This window comes from Natrix helvetica (genome assembly GCF_964273705.1).
Source record: "Natrix helvetica genome assembly, chromosome: Z".
Taxonomy (NCBI): Eukaryota; Metazoa; Chordata; class Lepidosauria; order Squamata; family Natricidae; genus Natrix; species Natrix helvetica.
In genome coordinates this window covers 59,856,433-59,875,931 of record NC_138554.1, presented here as the reverse complement: position 1 = coordinate 59,875,931, position 19,499 = coordinate 59,856,433, and the positions used below count along the sequence as shown (strand labels likewise).

At 38.2% G+C, this 19,499-nt stretch overlaps 1 protein-coding gene across 2 annotated transcripts in view; it reads right to left on the bottom strand.

Moving 5' to 3' along the window:
* UBA6 (ubiquitin like modifier activating enzyme 6) overlaps positions 1–19,499 on the bottom strand; it is a 92,750-nt gene that overhangs the window by 33,015 nt on the left and 40,236 nt on the right. For both annotated transcript variants that reach the window (XM_081932883.1, XM_081932884.1), the window contains exons 10-17: positions 17,123–17,226; positions 15,110–15,172; positions 12,814–12,890; positions 7,275–7,341; positions 6,203–6,346; positions 1,913–1,980; positions 935–1,013; positions 434–514 (exon numbers count right to left, since the gene is read on the bottom strand). In XM_081932883.1, the coding sequence (XP_081789009.1) occupies positions 434–514; positions 935–1,013; positions 1,913–1,980; positions 6,203–6,346; positions 7,275–7,341; positions 12,814–12,890; positions 15,110–15,172; positions 17,123–17,226 (683 nt within the window). The remainder of the gene's footprint in view (positions 1–433; positions 515–934; positions 1,014–1,912; positions 1,981–6,202; positions 6,347–7,274; positions 7,342–12,813; positions 12,891–15,109; positions 15,173–17,122; positions 17,227–19,499) is intronic.

The following is a 19,499-nucleotide window of genomic DNA, read 5'->3' as shown; positions in this document are numbered from 1 at the left end:
AAATGCATTGCCAATAGAGGTAATCCTTACTTAACAACTGCCCTGTTTAGTGACTATTTGAAGTTACAGTGGTGTTGAAAAAAGTAACTTTATAAACAGCCCTTGCACTTATAACTGTCACAGAGTCCCTACGGTCATGTTATCAAGATTTGGGCACTTCACAATTGGTAGCTGTTTATGATCATCATAGTGTCCTATGGTTATGTGATTGTCATTTGCATGCTTTATAACCAGCTTCCAACAAGCAAAGACATTTAAAAAAACATTAAAATTATAAATTGCAGAAGTGATGTCATAAATTCATCCTGGACACGATACCTTGATTAATGACTGTATTGCTAGTGACAGACTTGCCAGTTCCAATTGTGATTGTTAAATAAGAATTATCTGTACAGTTAGAGAAACAGCAATTAGGAGGGAATATGAAACATACCTTGCCTCTTTCTTGGCCTGCACCAACACCAAGGAGTGCAAAATTTTTTAACATTTCACAGCCTATTGCACCACACCCAACCTAAAATGTCAAAGTATGACAATAATATAACATTTCCAACCTTTAATTAACATAATTAAGAATTAGCTACTTTTTTGACAAATTAAGAAAACATTAACAATTGTCCCTAAAAAGATATAGAGATGCTAATTTTAGAGAGCTTTTAAAATATGTAAAATAAGCTAACACGTGAAATATATCAAAAACAATACAGATCCCTACTAACCACTACTGCCATTTTTAAATAAATGCACTGTATAATGTAAACTACATGTTTTAGTGCCTAGGATTAAATTTTAATTAATAAACAGTACCATAATTTTTAAAGCAGATGACCTCTAAATTTAATTAGAACAGAGCCCAAATTGTCTATGAAAAGTCATTTAGCATTCCATTTAAGAAATCCCCACTGACAAGAGTTAACCTCAAAGTCATACTTACTAAGAAAACATTCAGATTCTTTAATTTCTGGCACAAGGAGTCTCCAATACAAACTCTTAGAGCATCATATCTGTCTCCCCTATAAAAGTCAAAGGATGTGAAAAATGAAAAATATTTCAAGAAACATATTTCAAAATTACTTCATACTATTAATACTCAATTCTTAAGAGTTTAAGCCAAATATTGGCAACCTACAGACTGTATGAACATGTCACCCATGTTTTACCCTATTTCTTATATTTAAAATTAATGTACATGCTTTCAGACTGTATGGAATAAAGCTTTAGAGCAGCCTTTTCCAATTTTTATGTTGCTATGTTAGCTAAGATGATGATAAATTCTAACATCTGCAGAGCCACAGAATGGGATTAAGCACTGGATTTCGATTTAGAATATTGTGATCACATATTTTAAGTTTTTAAGTTAAGTTTGAAGTCATTAAGTTAACTGGGTCATTTCATAGAGTGCTGAGAACATACTTACGGACCCCTCGCATCCTGAATATAAACCCTAACTCCTACTCTCAAAATGACACTATAGAGCACTGCACACCAAAACTAGACACAAGAACAGTTTTTCTCTGAACGCCATCACTCTGCTAAACAAATAATTCCCTCAACACTGTCAAACTATTCACTAAGTCTGCATTACTATTACTATTAATCTTGTCATTGTTCCTATCACCCACTCTTACCACTTATGACTGTAACTTTATTGCTTGCATCCTTATGATTTATATTGTTTCCTAGTATGGTTTGATTGCTTACTTGTACCCTATGACTATCATTAAGTGTTGTACCTTATGATTCATGATGAATGTATCTCTCCTTTTTGGTACACTGAGATCATGTGCACCAAAGACAAATTCCTTGTGTGTCCAATCACACTTGGCCAATAAAGAATTCTATTTTATTCTATTCTATAAATATTATGAAGAAAAATAATTAATGAAACCAAACAAGTTCATTAAGTATTTACCTTGGAAGGAATTCTTCATCATGGACTTTTTCTGGAAATGTGACTAATTCCAATGCATCAATATACAGCTATCGATAAAAAGAAATGCAGTGATCATAAATCACAAAGTCCAGATTCCAAACAGGACCGTATATTAGGATTATGCAAATTATTTTAAAACACCTTTTTACCATGTGGAATAGAGAAATGAAACAGTCTTCTTAAAGAACTTTATCTTTTTCCAGCCCTGAATGGTATTTTAGAGACAGCTCCAAGCTGTCTCTGCATATATGCATGTGTGCATACATTTAAAAGTCAGTTGTTATGAAGTGCCTCTTTTGAAACATCTGTAAATCCTAAAATAATGTTGTATGGCAATATAAAATCCTTAAAATATAAATACAACAGAGCAGGAGACAGGGTGGTGTTTTTTAAATGATTATGGTATAGACGAGGAAAGCTTATCATAGTTTTAAACTTCTTCCACACATAAATGTTTTTATAAGTAGAAGTTCAATACACTGTAGAATATAAATCTCTCTGTTTAGTGAATTAGCAGATAAGGCAAAATTAGATTATTTCAATATAGAAATGAAAATCATTTGCTGTAAGTTTTATTTTACTTTCCATTATTTTAGTTTCTATACCCCAAATCTCTGGTCTACATTAACATTTTCTGATACTCTTGCAAGAAGAAGCAGAAACAAATTGGATCTCATGATATATCAAAACTGAAATTGTTTTGTTAAGAAAAGTACTAATACTTGTATGAAATTTAGGTCCAAAACAAAAAGAGCTTAAGCTCTGCCCAGTACAAAAATATACATACAGTATTTTTTTGTATGTCTATACAGTAGAACCTCTGGTTACAACCATAATTCATTTCATAACTTTGGTCGCAACCAAATGACCCAAAGCTAATTTTGGAAATTTGGCACTTACAAAAAAATGGCATGCAAGGGGAAATCAATCATGAAAAAACCAAAAATTTGTGAATTTTTTGGTTGAAACCTGATTTGGCTGTGGTCAGAAGCATTCGTGACTAGAGGTTCTACTATATTTATATACACCTATTTATATCTGCAGCACCTTCATAAGTCCAGAACACAGCAAAAAAAAAAAAAAAACCAGCAAAAAACAGATAAGCAGGGATTAACACAGATAAACTAAAGCAGAAAACAATACTCTAATCAAGAAATTACCAAGGAGAAAAACCACACCCCCACCAACACTTGCAGAGAAAGTTACTGTACATAAACAGGGAGCAAACTCCACATTCATCAGCACTAACGTAGTTGGATAAGAAAATATTGCAAGCAAATAACCAAAATCAGAGAAGACCAGGGAGTCCACACTTTGGTAAGACAATACCGCCTGATCTCTAACCACAGAAGAAGTTTAATGCTCCTTCCATCTCTCCATAGTTAAACTTCTGTGATTGTTTTAAAAAACACAATCTTTATATACAAATTATAGGTAAACGATGTAACTGTAAATTAAGATAATGCTTATTTGAAAACTAAATTCCATTACAGTTTATTCATTTCACTTTCAGTAAAAAGTACTTATATAAAATATATTGGTATTTGCTCCAGAAATTTAAATGTAATTCTATCCCCATATTATTTTCAGTCAATACCAAATATTAATTTTCAAATTTCAGGATGAATTAATGATTAATGAATTTATTACAGCAAATACATAATGTTTTATAATTGTGTATTAAACAATTTCTACTCTAAAGACTATTGTCATTGTGCTATTTCTTAAATTTAGCTTCATCCTACAATTAAAGTAAACAGAACCTTTGTACACATTTCAATTAGCTCAGTGATGGCGAACCTATGGCACGCGTGCCACAGGTGGCACGTGGAGCCATTTGTCAGGGCACGCGAGGCACTGCCCTGTCAGCTGGCCAGCGCGCATGCGCGCGCTGGCCATCTGAGTTCACCGTTTTTAAAAGCCATTTTTTCACCCTCCCCAGGCTCCAGAGGCTTTATAGGAGCCTGGGGAGGGCGAAAAGAGCCTCCCCCACCACCCCTGGAGGCCCTCCGGAGGCTTCAGAGACCGTCCGGAGGCTTCTCTGAAGCCTTCGGAACGCTTAAAATGACCCTCCGAGCAAACCGGAAATGACTTCCGGTTTGCTCGGAGGGTCGTTTTGAGCGCTCCGAAGGCATCAGGGAAGCCTCCGGACAGTCCCTGAAGCCTTCGGAACGCTTAAAACGACCCTCCGAGCAAACCGGAAGTTACTTCTGGTTTGCTCGGAGGGTCATTTTAAGCGTACTGAAGGCTTCAGGGAAGCCTCCGGACGGTCCCTGAAGCCTCCGGGGGGCCTCTGGGGGGGCAGGGGGAGGCTCTTTTCTCCCTCCCCAAGCTCCTATAAAGCCTCTGGAGCCTGAGGAGGGTGAAAAAAGCATGTAAAAATGGGTGGGGTCACGCCTGTTGTGCATGCATGCACACTGGGGGGGTTCACGCATTGCATTATGGGTACGGCACGCCCGCACACAACCCCCCCTGCGCTCCCCCCACTTGTGGCACGTGAGCCAAAAAAGGTTCGCCATCGCTGAATTAGCTCATAACTGCAATCAGATGGCATAAATATAAGATTTCCAACATATGTTGTATAATTCATTCCATTTGGAGGAATTGGTGAACTATTGTTTGAACTGTCCAAGTCAGAACCTACAATCTTGGTTTAGAATGGTTTTATTTGAAGCACAGTTTATCATTTGGGATACAACAGCACATTGTGGTTACTTAAAAGTGATGTTAAAAATGATACCAGGCATGGGGAAACTGTGGCATCCCTTATATTAATGAGTCCCAACACGCTATACTATGGATTGTTGACTGCCTGGTGTTGCTCAAAATTGTAATTCAACAACATTAAAAAGACTATCAGTTATCCATTATTTAGTTACTGTATTTTTCGGAATATAAGATGTACTTTTCCCCACCAAAAGAGGGTGAAAATTTGGGTGCGTCTTATTCACCGAACGTAGTCCTACCCACCCACCGACCCCTACCCTTCAGCCTCCACACACACCATTTTTGGTCTCTGCGGGTTGTGTTATTAGGCAGCGATCAGCGGCAATGTGCTGTGGCAATCCTCGCATAGATCTGAAACAGAGTGTTCAGAGGCTGCAAACACCAGGCATGGAGATCAAAATGGCAGCCTGGAACAGCTGCTGTCTGGTCAGACATATTCCGTGCTGTACTCACCGGAGCGCCCGTAGAAGATTAATTGCATGTTTGAAGCTGGATTTCAGCCCAAAGTGTGTGCTTACAACCAGTAAATATGTTAATGTTCACCTCTGGGAACAGCTGATTGGGGGTATTCCGGGAGGCCGATCCACCCGCAAATCAGCTGCTCGTGGTGAATCAGTTTAATGTGCTGAAGCTGACCAGGCTGTTTGCTAAGATGAATACCGATGGATGCTGGTAGGCAGAGGCAAAACATTTTTTTATTTTCCTCCTCAAAAACTAATGTGCATTTTATACTCCAGAGCATCTGATACTCTGAAAAATACGGTATGTAGAAAAGCATGGTATGATCACTGATTCCCTTCAGCTATAGCACAATGAAGGAGATGGTGAATAAATCCTGTTTCTACATTTTTTCTTTCTTTCCTGTTGTTCCTTAATTAGAGGATACCATATTTTTCCCACTATAAGACGCACCTAGCTTTTGGGGAGGAAAACAAGAAAAAAAAATCTGCCTCTGCCTTGCAGCAGTTTGCCTCCTTGCCTGAAACAGCCTGGTCAGCTTCAGCACAGCCTGATTTAGCATGAGCATCTGATTGAATCCTTACTGCCTGGAACGGGCCAAAAATGGGACGCGTGGAGGTCGTAAATTGGGTGGATGGAGGCCAAAAATGGGGTGGAGGTGAAAGGAGGCAGCAGCAATGGGTGGTGACAGTGCCGATGGGCAGTGCTGATCCCCGCAATGTGGAACAGCTGATTGGTGGTATTCTGGAGGCTGATCCAACCACCAATCAGCTGCTTGTGCTAAATTAAGTTGTGCTGAAGCTGACCAAGCTATTTGCTGCAAGGAGGCAAATTGCTGGGAGGGAGAGGCCAGCGATTGGACAGGGCTTTGGCAACATTCGCTCTATAAGACGCACAGACATTTCCACCCATGGGGGGGGGGGAGTGCGTCTCATAGTCTGAAAAATACAGTAATTTACTTTCAAAATAATAAAAGTAAAAAAGTATTATTCTTTAGTCATTTATTTAAAAAATATTCCCCTTATGTCACATAAAAATCATTTTGAGAAAGTTGCACTCAATTCACAAGCAATAAGCCATTACCCATTGTTGCAGGGGAGAAAACTTTCCAGTCACTGCTTTTAAGACTTCCTGACTAGCAATACCACCAAGTGCAGCTGTGAGAGGAGCTAAAGAGCCCTGAGCCATCCTTGATAGCCATTTCACAATGTTTTCATTTACTTGATGCTGTAATTAAAAATAAAACAAAAAATCCAGATATGAAAACATTCTATAAAAAACAGTTTTCCAACAACTCATCCAGAATTCATTCCTCATTCAAATTCAGCCCTTCTTCTCACCACTGTAATCATAATCTGACAAAGAGGTATCATATGAAAAAGCAGCCATACAATTTAAAAAACAAACTGTGGTTTAAAAACAACTGCCCTGTTACAAAACACAAGATCATACCGGAGGACACTCTCCCCAACTTGTTCACACCCACATAGCATGGTAGCAATCCCTAACCAGCCCACAAGCACTTAACACAGAACTCTCCACCTAACTCCTAGCGTTCCCCTGCCCTTTGACTTACCTGCAAGTCACTCAGGACATGCAATTTCCAGTTACTTCCCCATTAAATTTGCTTGTGGGAAGTTGGCAGAAAGTTACTAATCATACTCATGTGAGACTCTTCCTTAACAAACCAATTTTCCCTTAGCAACAGCAATGGAAATTGCCCAGATAGCATTCAGAAAGTGATATGATAATGTGATGATCTATTACTGCATCAATTAGAAACTGAAATTCCAGCCCAATTACTGTCATTAAGCGAGGAGTACCCATGCATAAAATTCTCTACTCAAACTGGAATAGAATTTGTCATATACAGATATCCACTTAACTTTCATAGTTAACATATCACTAGTGTTCAGAGATGCCTAATTTAAAACAACTTTGGAAATCTGTTTAATATTTCTGGCAGAAATATTTAGAAATTTATACCAATCATAACTCCATTTGTATTTGTAAATTGTAATTTATTAGCCAACATGGGGCATCACAGTAACAATACTTTCAAACATATATGTCAGAGTCTCATTTACTGTCAAGAAAAGTGAACTAAAAAATAAACTAAAAAGTTTTAGGTATTACTGATCTTTAAAGGAATTACCTTGCCTTCCAGTGTTTTGCTTAAGGACAGAGCTATCTTCACCATTTCTTCAGCATCTTGAAGACATCTAGAGCCAAAACAAAAATAATGTAGTAACCTTATGTTACTGTTAAAATAAAACATAAGCACATACACTTTGCGAGATATCTGGTATTAGCTTTTATCTTTTGTCTATCTAATGTGTCCTTTCTAAGGACTTGGCATAGACAAATGTGGATGTATGTTCCAAAGATGCTTTTCAAGAGGCAACTGGAAAACCATGACCTGGATGATTTAGAATCTCCACAGACATGTGGATGTATTATTTATTAAATTTGTATGCTGCTGAATTATGCAGACTATAAACAGATACCGTATTTTTCGCCCTATAGGATGCTCCGGAATATAAGACGCACCCAATTTTAAAGGAGGAAAATCTAGACAAAAAAGATTATGAACCAAATACTATAGTAAAATATTTTATATCAACTGTATAAAGTTAACAGCAGTTTAAGAACAATTTTATGTCAACCATGTAACATATTAAGAAATATCTTTACTCTCATTAACAGTCAGAGCAAGAAACAGCAAGAAATCCAGAAATGAAAGAACTGTCAATATTACCAATATGTTCTTCATTTCCCCTCCCCACTTATATTTCATCTGGTGCTCTCTTATCCAGCCATATTTCATCTAGTGGTCTCATAACCCCTCATATCTCATCTGGTGCTCTCTAACCCCCATATTTCATCTGGTGGTCTCTAACCCCCTCATATGCATCTGGTTTGAGTGAATGCTGCTGGAAAGGAGATTGTAAAAACTCATGAATGAAACTCATTTAATAATGCTCTTGCTTAGCAACCAAAACCTTGGGCTCAATTGTGATCATAAGTTGTCTTCCTTTTTCTTTCTTTCTTTCTTTCTTTTTCTTTCTTCCTTCCTTCCTTCTTCCTTTCTTTCTTGTGTCTCTCTCTCCCTCTTTCTTTCCTTCCTTCCTTCCTTCCTTCCTTTCTTCCTTTCTTGTGTTTCTCTCTCTCCAATGTTCTTTCTTTCTCTTTCTATCTTTGTCTCTCTCTCCCCCTTCCTTCCTTTCTCTCTTACTCTTTCTTTCTCACTCTCCCCCCCCCTCTCACACACACATACGTACCTTCCAGTTGGCAAAAATTTCTGTTTTGCCAGCTGGGAGGCTGGCAAAGAAGCCTCGTTTTCCCTGCCGCCCGTGGCACTTCACTTGCTGCAACTCGGACAATGGGAAGGTGGGCGTAGCGCTGTCCGGGTTGCAGCAAGAAGAAGGATCGGCTGCGGGAGTCCGGCAGAGCAGCATGCGGAGCCGCGCGGAGCCCCGGGGAGCCGGGCTCCGCGCGCTGCTCTGCCAGACTCCCGCAGCCGATCCTTCTTCTTTAGGGGTCAGCGGATGATCGGCAGCCCAGCAGAACAGCGCGCAGAGCCCGTCTCCCCGGGGCTCCGCGCGGCTCCACACGCTGCTCTGCTGGATTCCCACAGCCGATCCTTCTTCTTTAGGGGTCAGCGGATGATCGGCAGCCCGGCAGAGCAGCGCGCAGAGCCCGTCTCCCCAGGGCTCCGCACGGCTCCGCACGCTGCTCTGCCAGATTCCCGCAGCCGATCCTTCTTCTTTAGGGGTCAGCGGATGATCGGCAGCCCGGCAGAGCAGTGCGCAGAGCCCGTCTCCCCGGGCTCTCCTCCCCGGGCTCTCCTCCCTAATTGTTTCCTCTCTGTATTGACATTATCTCTTTGCTCACTATAATGCCACCCAAAAGACCACCCCCGGGGAAGCTGGGTTTTGCAGTCTCCGCCCCGACATCCTCAGTGTCCAGCCCCAGCGGACAACAGACTTTAACCTCTCTGCTTCAACCCAAGCCTTCTGAGGTGGACTTTCAGCAGATGTTCCAACAGATCTTAAAGGGACAGGAGGACTTAAAAAATCAATTCAAGGAGATGAATGAACAGCTTAGAGAGAACCAAGACCGGGCGATTAATAACTCACAGAGACTGGATCTTTTGGAGGAGGAGACGGCTGAGATGAGGGGGGAGGTGGGGGGGTGCAGAAAGGGAACAAAGTGTTAGAGAACCACCAGATTAAAATGGAATTTGAAAGAATGTCCTTTTTCCTCAGGTTTCAAAATGTGATTGAGGCAGATGATGAAGATTTAAGGGACATTATGATAAACCTTTTGGCTGAATACATTAAAAAAGACAAACAACAGATGGGGTGGGACATGGACCTGGTTTATAGAGTAAATTCAGCATACGCTAGAACACATAATGTTCCAAGGGAGGTACACATTAAATTCCTTAGAAAGACTACAAGAGATGAGATTCTGAGTGCACAAAGGGGGCAAGCATTAAAATACCAGGATAGAGAAGTAACCATTCTGAAACAGATCCCTAAGAAAGTGAGAGAGAGAAGAAAAAACTATTCGCTATTAGCAAAGAAATTATACCAGAAAGGGGTGTGGTTCAGATGGTTGATGCCTGAAGGTATGTTAATTTTCTGGGAGGACACAAGAGTTAGAATCAACACAACCATAGAGGCTCAGGCCTTTAAGGAAAAAAAATAAAGCCCTCCTAGACAAATCTGATGATACTACACCAGACACACAGGACACGGGAGGGGCCGGAGCTCTGCTGGCGGGGGGAGAAGGGGCAACGTCGAGAAAACTCAGATCACAAAAATGAACAAGAAAATCTGTTTGATGTAAAATGATTGAAATTATTTGAAGATAAAAGTTTATATGCTGACAGAATACCATTGACTTGTAACAATCTAATGTATTAATAAATGAAATGTATGAGTACAGGGGGAGGGACCACCTCCTGCATATTGTAACTGCCAAAATTTGTAACTTATTCCACTACCCCTTTCCTTGTCTATTTTTCTTAAAAATCAATAAAATTTTGTTTTTTTTAAAAAAGACATAAATCCTGTCCAATAAAACATCAATAGTATGAAGAAATAAAAAATAAACTGCAATCTTGATATTAAAAATTTATAAAAATCAAAACCAGGGGAATTGCATAAAAATATAACAACAACAACAACAACAACCCCTCCGAGGAGCTTTACCTTGTTGTGGTGGAGGGGCTTGCACGCTCTAGTGATCCTAAGGGCTATGCTGAACAGGTGCAACCATATCAGACAGGTCTTAGGTGAAAGGCCAGACAAAATTTGCTCCACTACCCATTCAAACATGGTGAATACAAGAAAAATGAAATTTATGCCAGCTGAACCGTTGCCCGGATTAACAAGGGTTCCGTTGGATGCTATGGCTCCTGGGCATTCTGCGCAAAATGAGCTACAGGGCTCAGCTCCCTCTGCTAGGCAACCAGGGCATGGAGCTGACAAGCTACTGGAAGAAAAAGCAAAAAAGCGAAAAATCTGGACTAGGGAAGAAAACATCTCTATTATGGAAGCTTACTATCAGTCTGAGCCAGAAAAATGTGGATTTCAAAAACAAATGTATCAGATTTGGAAGGTGAACCACACGGATTGTGATATCAGTGAACAAAGGCTAATGGACTAACAGCGTGTAATTCTGAGCCACAAATTTTTCACTACAGCAGAATTAACAGGAATCGAAGAGAAAGCAACTAATGGTCTGAGTATATCAACAAAGAAGAGTAACATCAAGAATGATTTGCAGACTCAAAAGCAAACTGAGGAAGAAAAGGAGGAAGAGGCTGCTGAAATGGATGAAGATAAAGAATAAGGAAGCACTGAAGAGCAAGCACCAATAGATAGTGCTCAATTAGCTGAGAAAATAAAGTATCAAATGGAAGATGCTGAAAGAACATGTTTGCCAAAGCTGAACCAAGTGAACAGGAAAGAATTGAGAAATGAATTTTAAAATGAGGCTGTGCAAACCATTCAAACCACTACATTAGCTGAAACAAACCAGCTGATGTATGCAGCAGCCTTCATAACCACCAAAGAATTGGGTTTGAAAATACAAAGGAACCAAAGAGGCAAGAAGGGGAAGCCTAAGTGGAAAATTTGGTTGGAATTGAAGATCAAAAAATTTCGTGGAGACTTGAGCAACTTGAAGAATTTAAAGCAAGGTCAGCTAAAGAACAAGCAGGTCAAAAGCAGCCTGGAAGCAAGATACGATTTGGAGAATAAGGAGATTGTGGTAGTAATTGAAGAGCTGAAGCAGAGGGTTGTTGCCATTGCTGAAAAGATTAAACAGTATGAAAATCGAGTAACTCAATTCAAGTGAAACTCACAATTCAGAGCAAATCAGCACCAGTTTTATAAGAGCTTAGAAAGTGGAGATGGAGAAACAACAAATGAAAAGCCTGATAAAGAGAAAGCTCTGAAATTCTGGAAGAATTTGTGGGAAAACAATAAGAAGCACAACATAAATGCAACATGGATCAAGCAGGTTGAGAATTCTATTAAAGTGCATAAAATGGAAGAAATGAAAATAACAAAAGAAATGGTACAAAGGCAGTCAAGAAAAGTGAAGAATTGGAGTGCACCTGGATCAGATGAGCTACATGGTTTCTGGCTAAAGGCACTTTACAAGTATGCACGAAAGATTGGCAGTCCAAATGAACCAGATCTTAAAAACACCTGACAATGATGAATGGATAACAACTGGAAGGACATCTTTGATCCAAAAAGATAAAGAAAAAGGAAAGGACCTTAGAAACTATTGGCCAATCACCTGTTTGCCAACAACATACATGCTCCTTACTGGTATCATTGCAAACCAAATTTACGGATACTTGGAAAGAAATGACCCCTTGAAGGTCCCTTTCAACTTTATTAAATTATTAATAAAAATATTAATACCCTCAACAGATGACTGCCCAACCTTTGCTTGAGTTATTAATTAAAGTTTCTGGAATAGTCAAATGGGTTGCAGTTTTTCTGAGCTATAGTGAAATTTAATACTTAAGGATAATTTTTTCAATTATTCTCTTTTACAGAGTCAGCATATTGCCCCCAACAATTTGTGTTCTCATTTTACCTACCTCAGAAGTATGGAAGGCTGAGTCAACCTTGAGCTTGTTGGGATTTGAATTGCCAAATTGCAGGCAGCCAGCTATCAGCAGAAGTAGTCTGAAGTACTACACTCTAACTACTACACCACAGAGGCTCAATACTTTTTTCTACTTTGTATTCTAAATGGTCTGTGATTATGTGATGTGTGTGTGTGTGTGTGTGTGTACACATATGTATACACACATGCATAGCTAGCTAGCTAGCTAGATAGATAGATCCTGAGCATGTGTAGAAGGTTCTACGCATGCCCAGACATGCACGCTCCCGCTACCGAACCAGTAGTGAAGAAAAGAGGACACCATTACTGATGTGGATGTATGTGTATTGACAGAACAAAATGATAATAAAGGTTATCTTATCTTATTTACAATTAAACCACTTCAACTCCATTGTAATAAATCAGACTTTAAAAAAGTTAAGTATGCATAAAATTACAATTTAATTTAAATCAAGAAATAAGCAAATATAAATATATTAAAATTTATACCAACTTAATTATAATATTTATGTAACTATGATTATAAGTGTATTTACCCAATGTTTGGCATGCGAGCAAAACTGTCCTGAAATTCATTCAAAGCAAGCATAGCAATATGAATCTGTAGAGGTGCCTATAAAAAGAACAAATATTGTATAGTATAAGGAGAAGTTTTAGTTGAGAAATAGGAATTTTAGCAAGGAGAGATAGGGAGACACAGCTAATCAAAGGATCGACTGAGTCTATTTCTGGGGAAGAGCCTCGTGGGCGTGTCTTTAAGACCCAATCCTATTGGATCCTGATGGAACCATACTCATGCCATGCCTGGATGATGTCTCCACCTACTGGGAGAAAATACAGTTTTCCAAAGGATAACTATATTATGTTATTATACAACAAAACAGCCACAAATCTTGTGGCCGTAAAGTTTAAATGATTTATTATGGCATAAGCTTTTATACTTTAAAGCCCACTGAGCAAAATACATGCTATTTTTAATGTTAGCAAATCTGACCAAATGGACACTAATCCTAATAAATCCTATTTCTAGAACATGCTACAAAACTCATTTGTTTTTGCTCAATTTATTTACAGTCATATCCAGCTTGAGCTGCTTTTCCAAATATCTGCCATATTCTTTTTTGCAAATCTCTTTAAGAGACTTAAATAAATTATTTTCACAAGCACATATTTTCTTTTACAGCTTTTATTTATTTTTAAATATAATTAATGACTTAAGCTTTTTAAGGGGATAGTCAACTCAGCAAGCAGTATTCTGGCATTAATATATATATATTTGTGTTATATTTGTACTGATAAATAAATAAAGGGAGACTAGTATAGATCTATTTCGAGCTAATTAGCTCTCATCAGCTAGCCATACCGTTACTGGGATTTGAACCCGGGCTGTATATATCTTAGGCAGGAGTTTTAGCCACTAAGCCACGGGCTCTGTTCCTTATCAGTTGAGCCAGGGAAATAGGTATGTATTTGTGTTACAACCCCTGGTATGACTAAATATGGGAGGAAGGTCACTACTCTCTCTTTCTGTCCTTCGGCTTATCACAGAAGACCATGCAGGCAGAAAACCATATTTTTATTTTTAATGTTGTCTTTTTATATTTGTGTTATATTTGTACTGATAAATAAAGGGAGACTAGTATAGATCTATTTCGAGCTAATTAGCTCTCATCAGCTAGCCATACCCTTACTGGGATTTGAACCCGGGCTGTATATATCTTAGGCAGGAGTTTTAGCCACTAAGCCACGGGCTCTGTTCCTTATCAGTTGAGCCAGGGAAATAGGTATGTATTTGTGAAAGAGGGAGTAGTGACCTTCCTCCCATATTTAGTCATACCAGGGGTTGTAACACAAATACATACTTATTTCCCTGGCTCAACTGATAAGGAACAGAGCCCGTGGCTTAGTGGCTAAAACTCCTGCCTAAGATATATACAGCCCGCGTTCAAATCCCAGTAAGGGTATGGCTAGCTGATGAGAGCTAATTAGCTCGAAATAGATCTATACTAGTCTCCCTTTATTTATTTATCAGTACAAATATAACACAAATATAAAAAGACAACATTAAAAATAAAAATATGGTTTTCTGCCTGCATGGTCTTCTGTGATAAGCCGAAGGACAGAAAGAGGGAGTAGTGACCTTCCTCCCATATTTAGTCATACCAGGGGTTGTAACACAAATACATATATATGTATGTATGTATGTATGTATGTATGTATGTATGTATGTATGTATGTATGTATAAAACATTGCTTTTTCTATGTACACACATACTTTCATATATACATACAATTTATACAACCCCCCCCATCTGACAGCTGTTAATCTAAACAGTATACAAAGTTTAAAGCCGTTATAACTGTTTACACTCATAATGCCTTAATGAAACAATAACCCTCCAAACAAAACCACATCACCAGTAGAGCTTAGCTAACTGCCTGACCCCAAAGACTGAAGGAATACCCAGATGTTCAGAGCCTTATAAAATGCTAGCAGGTCAGAGTAACCTAGATCACTGCGGGGTGGGGGGGGAGAGGGGGGATGCTGTTCCATGGAGCAAGTATAGCCTCAGAAGCCACAAAAATTTTGTTGATACAAAGTGCGGTATCATCAGTAAATTTAGTTTATGTCATCATAATATTGAATATTTTGCTAAATCTGAATATTTTTCAAATATTATTCATTTAAATGGGCTTATGTTGATTTTTCACTATTTTAAGTTCTATTTTGAAAAAAAAAACAGTATATAAATAAAATTAATTTAATTCATGTGCATTCAATAAATTATTTTTAAGTTCAATTATCTTTATATATATTCCAAATAAACTAACCTCAGGTTTGCTGAAGTCAGCAGTAAGATAGGTTGGATTATACAACTGCTTCTCCAATGGTTCCTAGGAGGAAAAAAGAATCTATATATAATTTCCAAAACGAAGAAATAATCACAGGCAAACTGAATTAAGATTGTCCGTATTTTTCAAACTCATGCATTAATATTAGCAGAGTTCAATAGCAGAAACCATGAAAAAAATGGAATGTGATCCCGAAGATAGTGGAAAAAATAAAAATGTTTTAGAGAGTTTCAAGAAGATAAAATCCCACCATTCTCCACAGAAAAATCATCAGCAACAAGGTATAGTTGTTGAGCCAGTCACAATGAGCATAATCTTTATATTGTTCCACAATATCAGTTAACAAGTACTGTACTATTGCTCCAACATCCACCCACCAAAATTCTTTTAGGACAGGGGTTCCCAACCTCTAGACACGGAGGGCATCAGTCCACAGCCTATTAGGAACTGGGACTTGCAAGTGAGCAAAGCCCTATCCGTGCATGTACAGGATCCAGGCAGCACATGAAACCATGCCCCTTTTCCAGGCAGCAGAAAAACCACACTCAATAGAACCGGTTTCTGGTGCCCAAAAGATTGGGGGCAGCTGCTTTAGGATATTAAAATGGGTGAACTGAGTATTTGTATGGGAAGACTGTTGCTGTTCTTGTTAATTTACCTATGGTTTACTCAATTACTTTTTTCAACCCAACCATATGGGCTAAGTTTATACAATAGACTAAAAGTAAAGGATCTATTTAAAAAAATCAATGTAATATATTCTAGCTAAACAACTTATGAATATTTGATGTGTATCATCAGATTCTCATGGGATCCTATTCTTTCTAAATTCTTAGACACGTTGCCTTGAATTTGTTATATATTCTGTTCTGTCCTGTCCTGTCCTGTCCTATTTTAAAACATGCTTAACTAGTTCAGTGAATCAGTCCATGCTTAGTAACCACAATTGGGACTGACAAATTATATTGCTAAGTCATGGGGTGCCTAAGTAGAAAATCACATGATCACTATAGGCTTATGATCCTACTTTCCTTCCAATCATTAAGTTAAATGTTGTGGTGCTAAGCAAAAAAAATGTCATTACTTCTGCCTTCTATATTAACTGCTTCTCACAAGCCAGTTGTAAAGCCCTCAAATGGTGATCACATGAATGAGGCATATAGCATAGCGATGGTTGAAAATGCATCCTGGTTGTGAAGTTATTTTTTTAAGCATTGTCATAACTTCAAAGAGTCACTAATGGGGCAGTCAGTAAGGAAGGACAACATATATATTATTTAGATGCAGCTGAAACTTTTAGATCAGAAAAACCCAGAATCGATTCTCTAATGAAACTAATAAAATATGTAACAATCATATTTCTGACCAAAAGGCATTAAAATAAAACAAAGCTAAAGGAAAAATAGATTTTAAAGGACCAATAATTAGAAACAGGCACACAAACAATACAATCATGATCAAGACATTTAGGACAAACTGCTACATGCCGAAAGGCAGCAAACCTCACTCCCATGTGTAAAAGCCCTAATAAAAATTACAAAGATTTTCAGTTTGCTACCAGAAGCATTTAGAACCTATTTTTTATGCCAAATAACGTGTTATGAAATTATAAAAGGTAACCAAACTTTTATACTTACCATATATATAGTTTCTACTTTGGATATGCATCAAGTATGCATTCAAATTTGTACCAAGTAAGTATTCCTGGTTTTCAACATATGTATGTACTTTCTTCATATACAACACATTCATCTTCCCTTTTCATATGGCCAGGTTTTTTTATATATAACTTATACACCTCAATACTGGCATTCCACATGAATTTTATCAAACAAGGATTTAATAATGTTTGCTAACCGTATTTGCCTGCCTCATTAAGATTTTTCATTTTTTTCTGATTATTCTCCATATATTAATTCATCACATTCAGGTCAATAAAATCTAGAAGAATGAATACACATACTGTTAATAATTATCTTTAAAGTCACTTACAAAATGAAATACTTTAGGTATCTTTACTTGGACAGCTATACCACCATGTAAATAAGGTTCCATATCTGTAGTATTCCCAATGCTGAAGGAATAAGGTGATATCACTGAAAGAGAGAGAAATTTGAGGGGGATTTTATTTTACTTATCTGATATTCTTAAATAAAAAGAAACTGAAAATGTTTATCGTTCTACACATCTAGTTTAACTTTTACTGTTTTGAATTCAGTTCTGACCTAATCAACCTATACAATAGTAAGGTAATTCTCTATCATACATAATTATATAAAATGGAACAAAATTCATTACAAAGTAACGAAATTCTGTTCCATGACTACAAAAAGAACTATATAATAATCAGACTAATATAAAATGAAAAAGTATGTAATAGTAATATGCAGAACTCTCTGGTTTGGAAATGGAACATTCCAGGGAATCCTTCTACAGACTACCGTATTTTTCGGACTATAAAATACACCTTTTTCCCTCAAAAAAGAGGCTGAAAATCTGGGTGTGTCTTATACACTAAATACAGCATTTTTTGCCTTCCGAAACCTGCCCCCTTCACCAAAATGGCCATGCAAAGCCTTTAGGAGCCTTGCAGAGTGCTCCTGGGGACTGTGGAGGGCAGAAATGAGTGAAAGATGGGGCATTTTTTTGTTCAGTTTTGCCCCCCCCCCAACCCCCAGGAGCATTCTATAAGCCTCCTAAAGGCTAATTCGTGCCCTTTTTTTGACAAAAACTGGGCCAGTTTTTTGCTCCCCCCCCCCCCCCAGGAATACTCTACAAGCCTCCTAAAGGCTATTCATGTCCTTTTTTTGAAAAAAAAACAACTGGGCCCGTTTTCGTGAAAAACTGGCCTTTTGGGGGAGGTCTGCATAGTGCAAAAACTTTTTTTAAAAATTTGCCTCTTCAAAACCTTGGTGCATCTTATACTCCAGTGCATCTTATACTCCGGTGCGTCTTATACTCCGAAAAATAAAGTATGTTCTTCTAAGGTAGTTTTGATGGTTTTTCTGAAAATAAATTCGATAAACCTAAGTGAAATGTTTGGGACATGGAATTCCAGACAAAACTGGCCTATTTATGCCTAATATTTAACTGTTGGGCACTAGCAAGCCTCTTGGATGAAAAGCAGGAAGATATGTCTATGAAATTTATAAATAACATTGGTTGGGATTGTAACACAGAAAATAATTTCAAAGTAATGTTGGTAGTTTAGAGAAGTGAGAACAGCCAAGACTTTTAAGGTTTTCTGGAAGGTTAAAAGTGGGAGTTATACGGATATCAGGAGGAACCTCATTCCAGAGGTGTCACAAAAGAGAAGGCATGCGTTCTGGGTTCCAAAAAATGACCTTTAATTGAAAGGACCCAAGGACACCAATTTTGTTGGTTCATACTATATACCAATAGGAAGACACCAAGAGAGATAGTTGGTTCTTCAGATCAATCAATCAAACAAACAGAATAGAGCTGGAAGGGACCTTGGAGGTCTATGAGTCCAGCCCCTTGTTCAAGAAGGAGACCCCATACCAGAGGAGGGTTTCTGTCAATTCGCTGTGCATCGGACGAACTGGTAGTGGTGGCGGCAGGAGGCTCTGCCCACCCGCCTGGACGCTTCTGGCCCTGTGCAGAAGCGTTGCAAGATCTTGTGCGCATGAGCGAACCAGTAGTAAAATAAATTGAAACCCACCACTGCCCTATACCATTTCAGGCAGGTAGTTGTCCAGTGAATTCTCAAACCTCCAGTGATGAAATAGCTATAACTTCTGAAGGCAAGCTATGCCACTGGTTAATTCTCACTATTAAAGTTTATCTTTAATTCCAGGTTGCTTCTCTTCTTGATTAGTTTATATCCATTGTTTCTTGTCTTGCCTTCTGATGGTTTGGAAAATAGATGGACCCCCTCTTCTTTGTGGCAGCCCCTCAAATACTAGCCATATCCAATTCCTGCAACTATTCTTCATATGTTTTTGTCTCCAGGTCTTTAATTATCTTAGTTGCTCTTCTTTGCACTTTTTCCAAAGTTTCAACATCTTTTTCATAATGTGGTGACAAATAGTGGATGCAGTATTCCAGGTATATCCTACTAAGTGTTTATAAAATAGCACTAATACTACTAATAATGACTCTAATAATTTTGACTCTACACCTCTGTTTATACAACCAAAGATTGTATTAGCATTTTTGGCTGCTGCCACACTGCTAGCTCGTTTAAGTGATATCCAAATGTGCACAACCTCCAGAAACTAGGACAGAACCTGGACTACCTTCCCTCATAAGTTGAAGGTTGACATGAGTCTACTTATATTTGGGGTAGCATTGTGGCTCTGCAGTTAAGACACCAGGTTTATTGGTTGGAAAGCCAACAGTCAAGGTT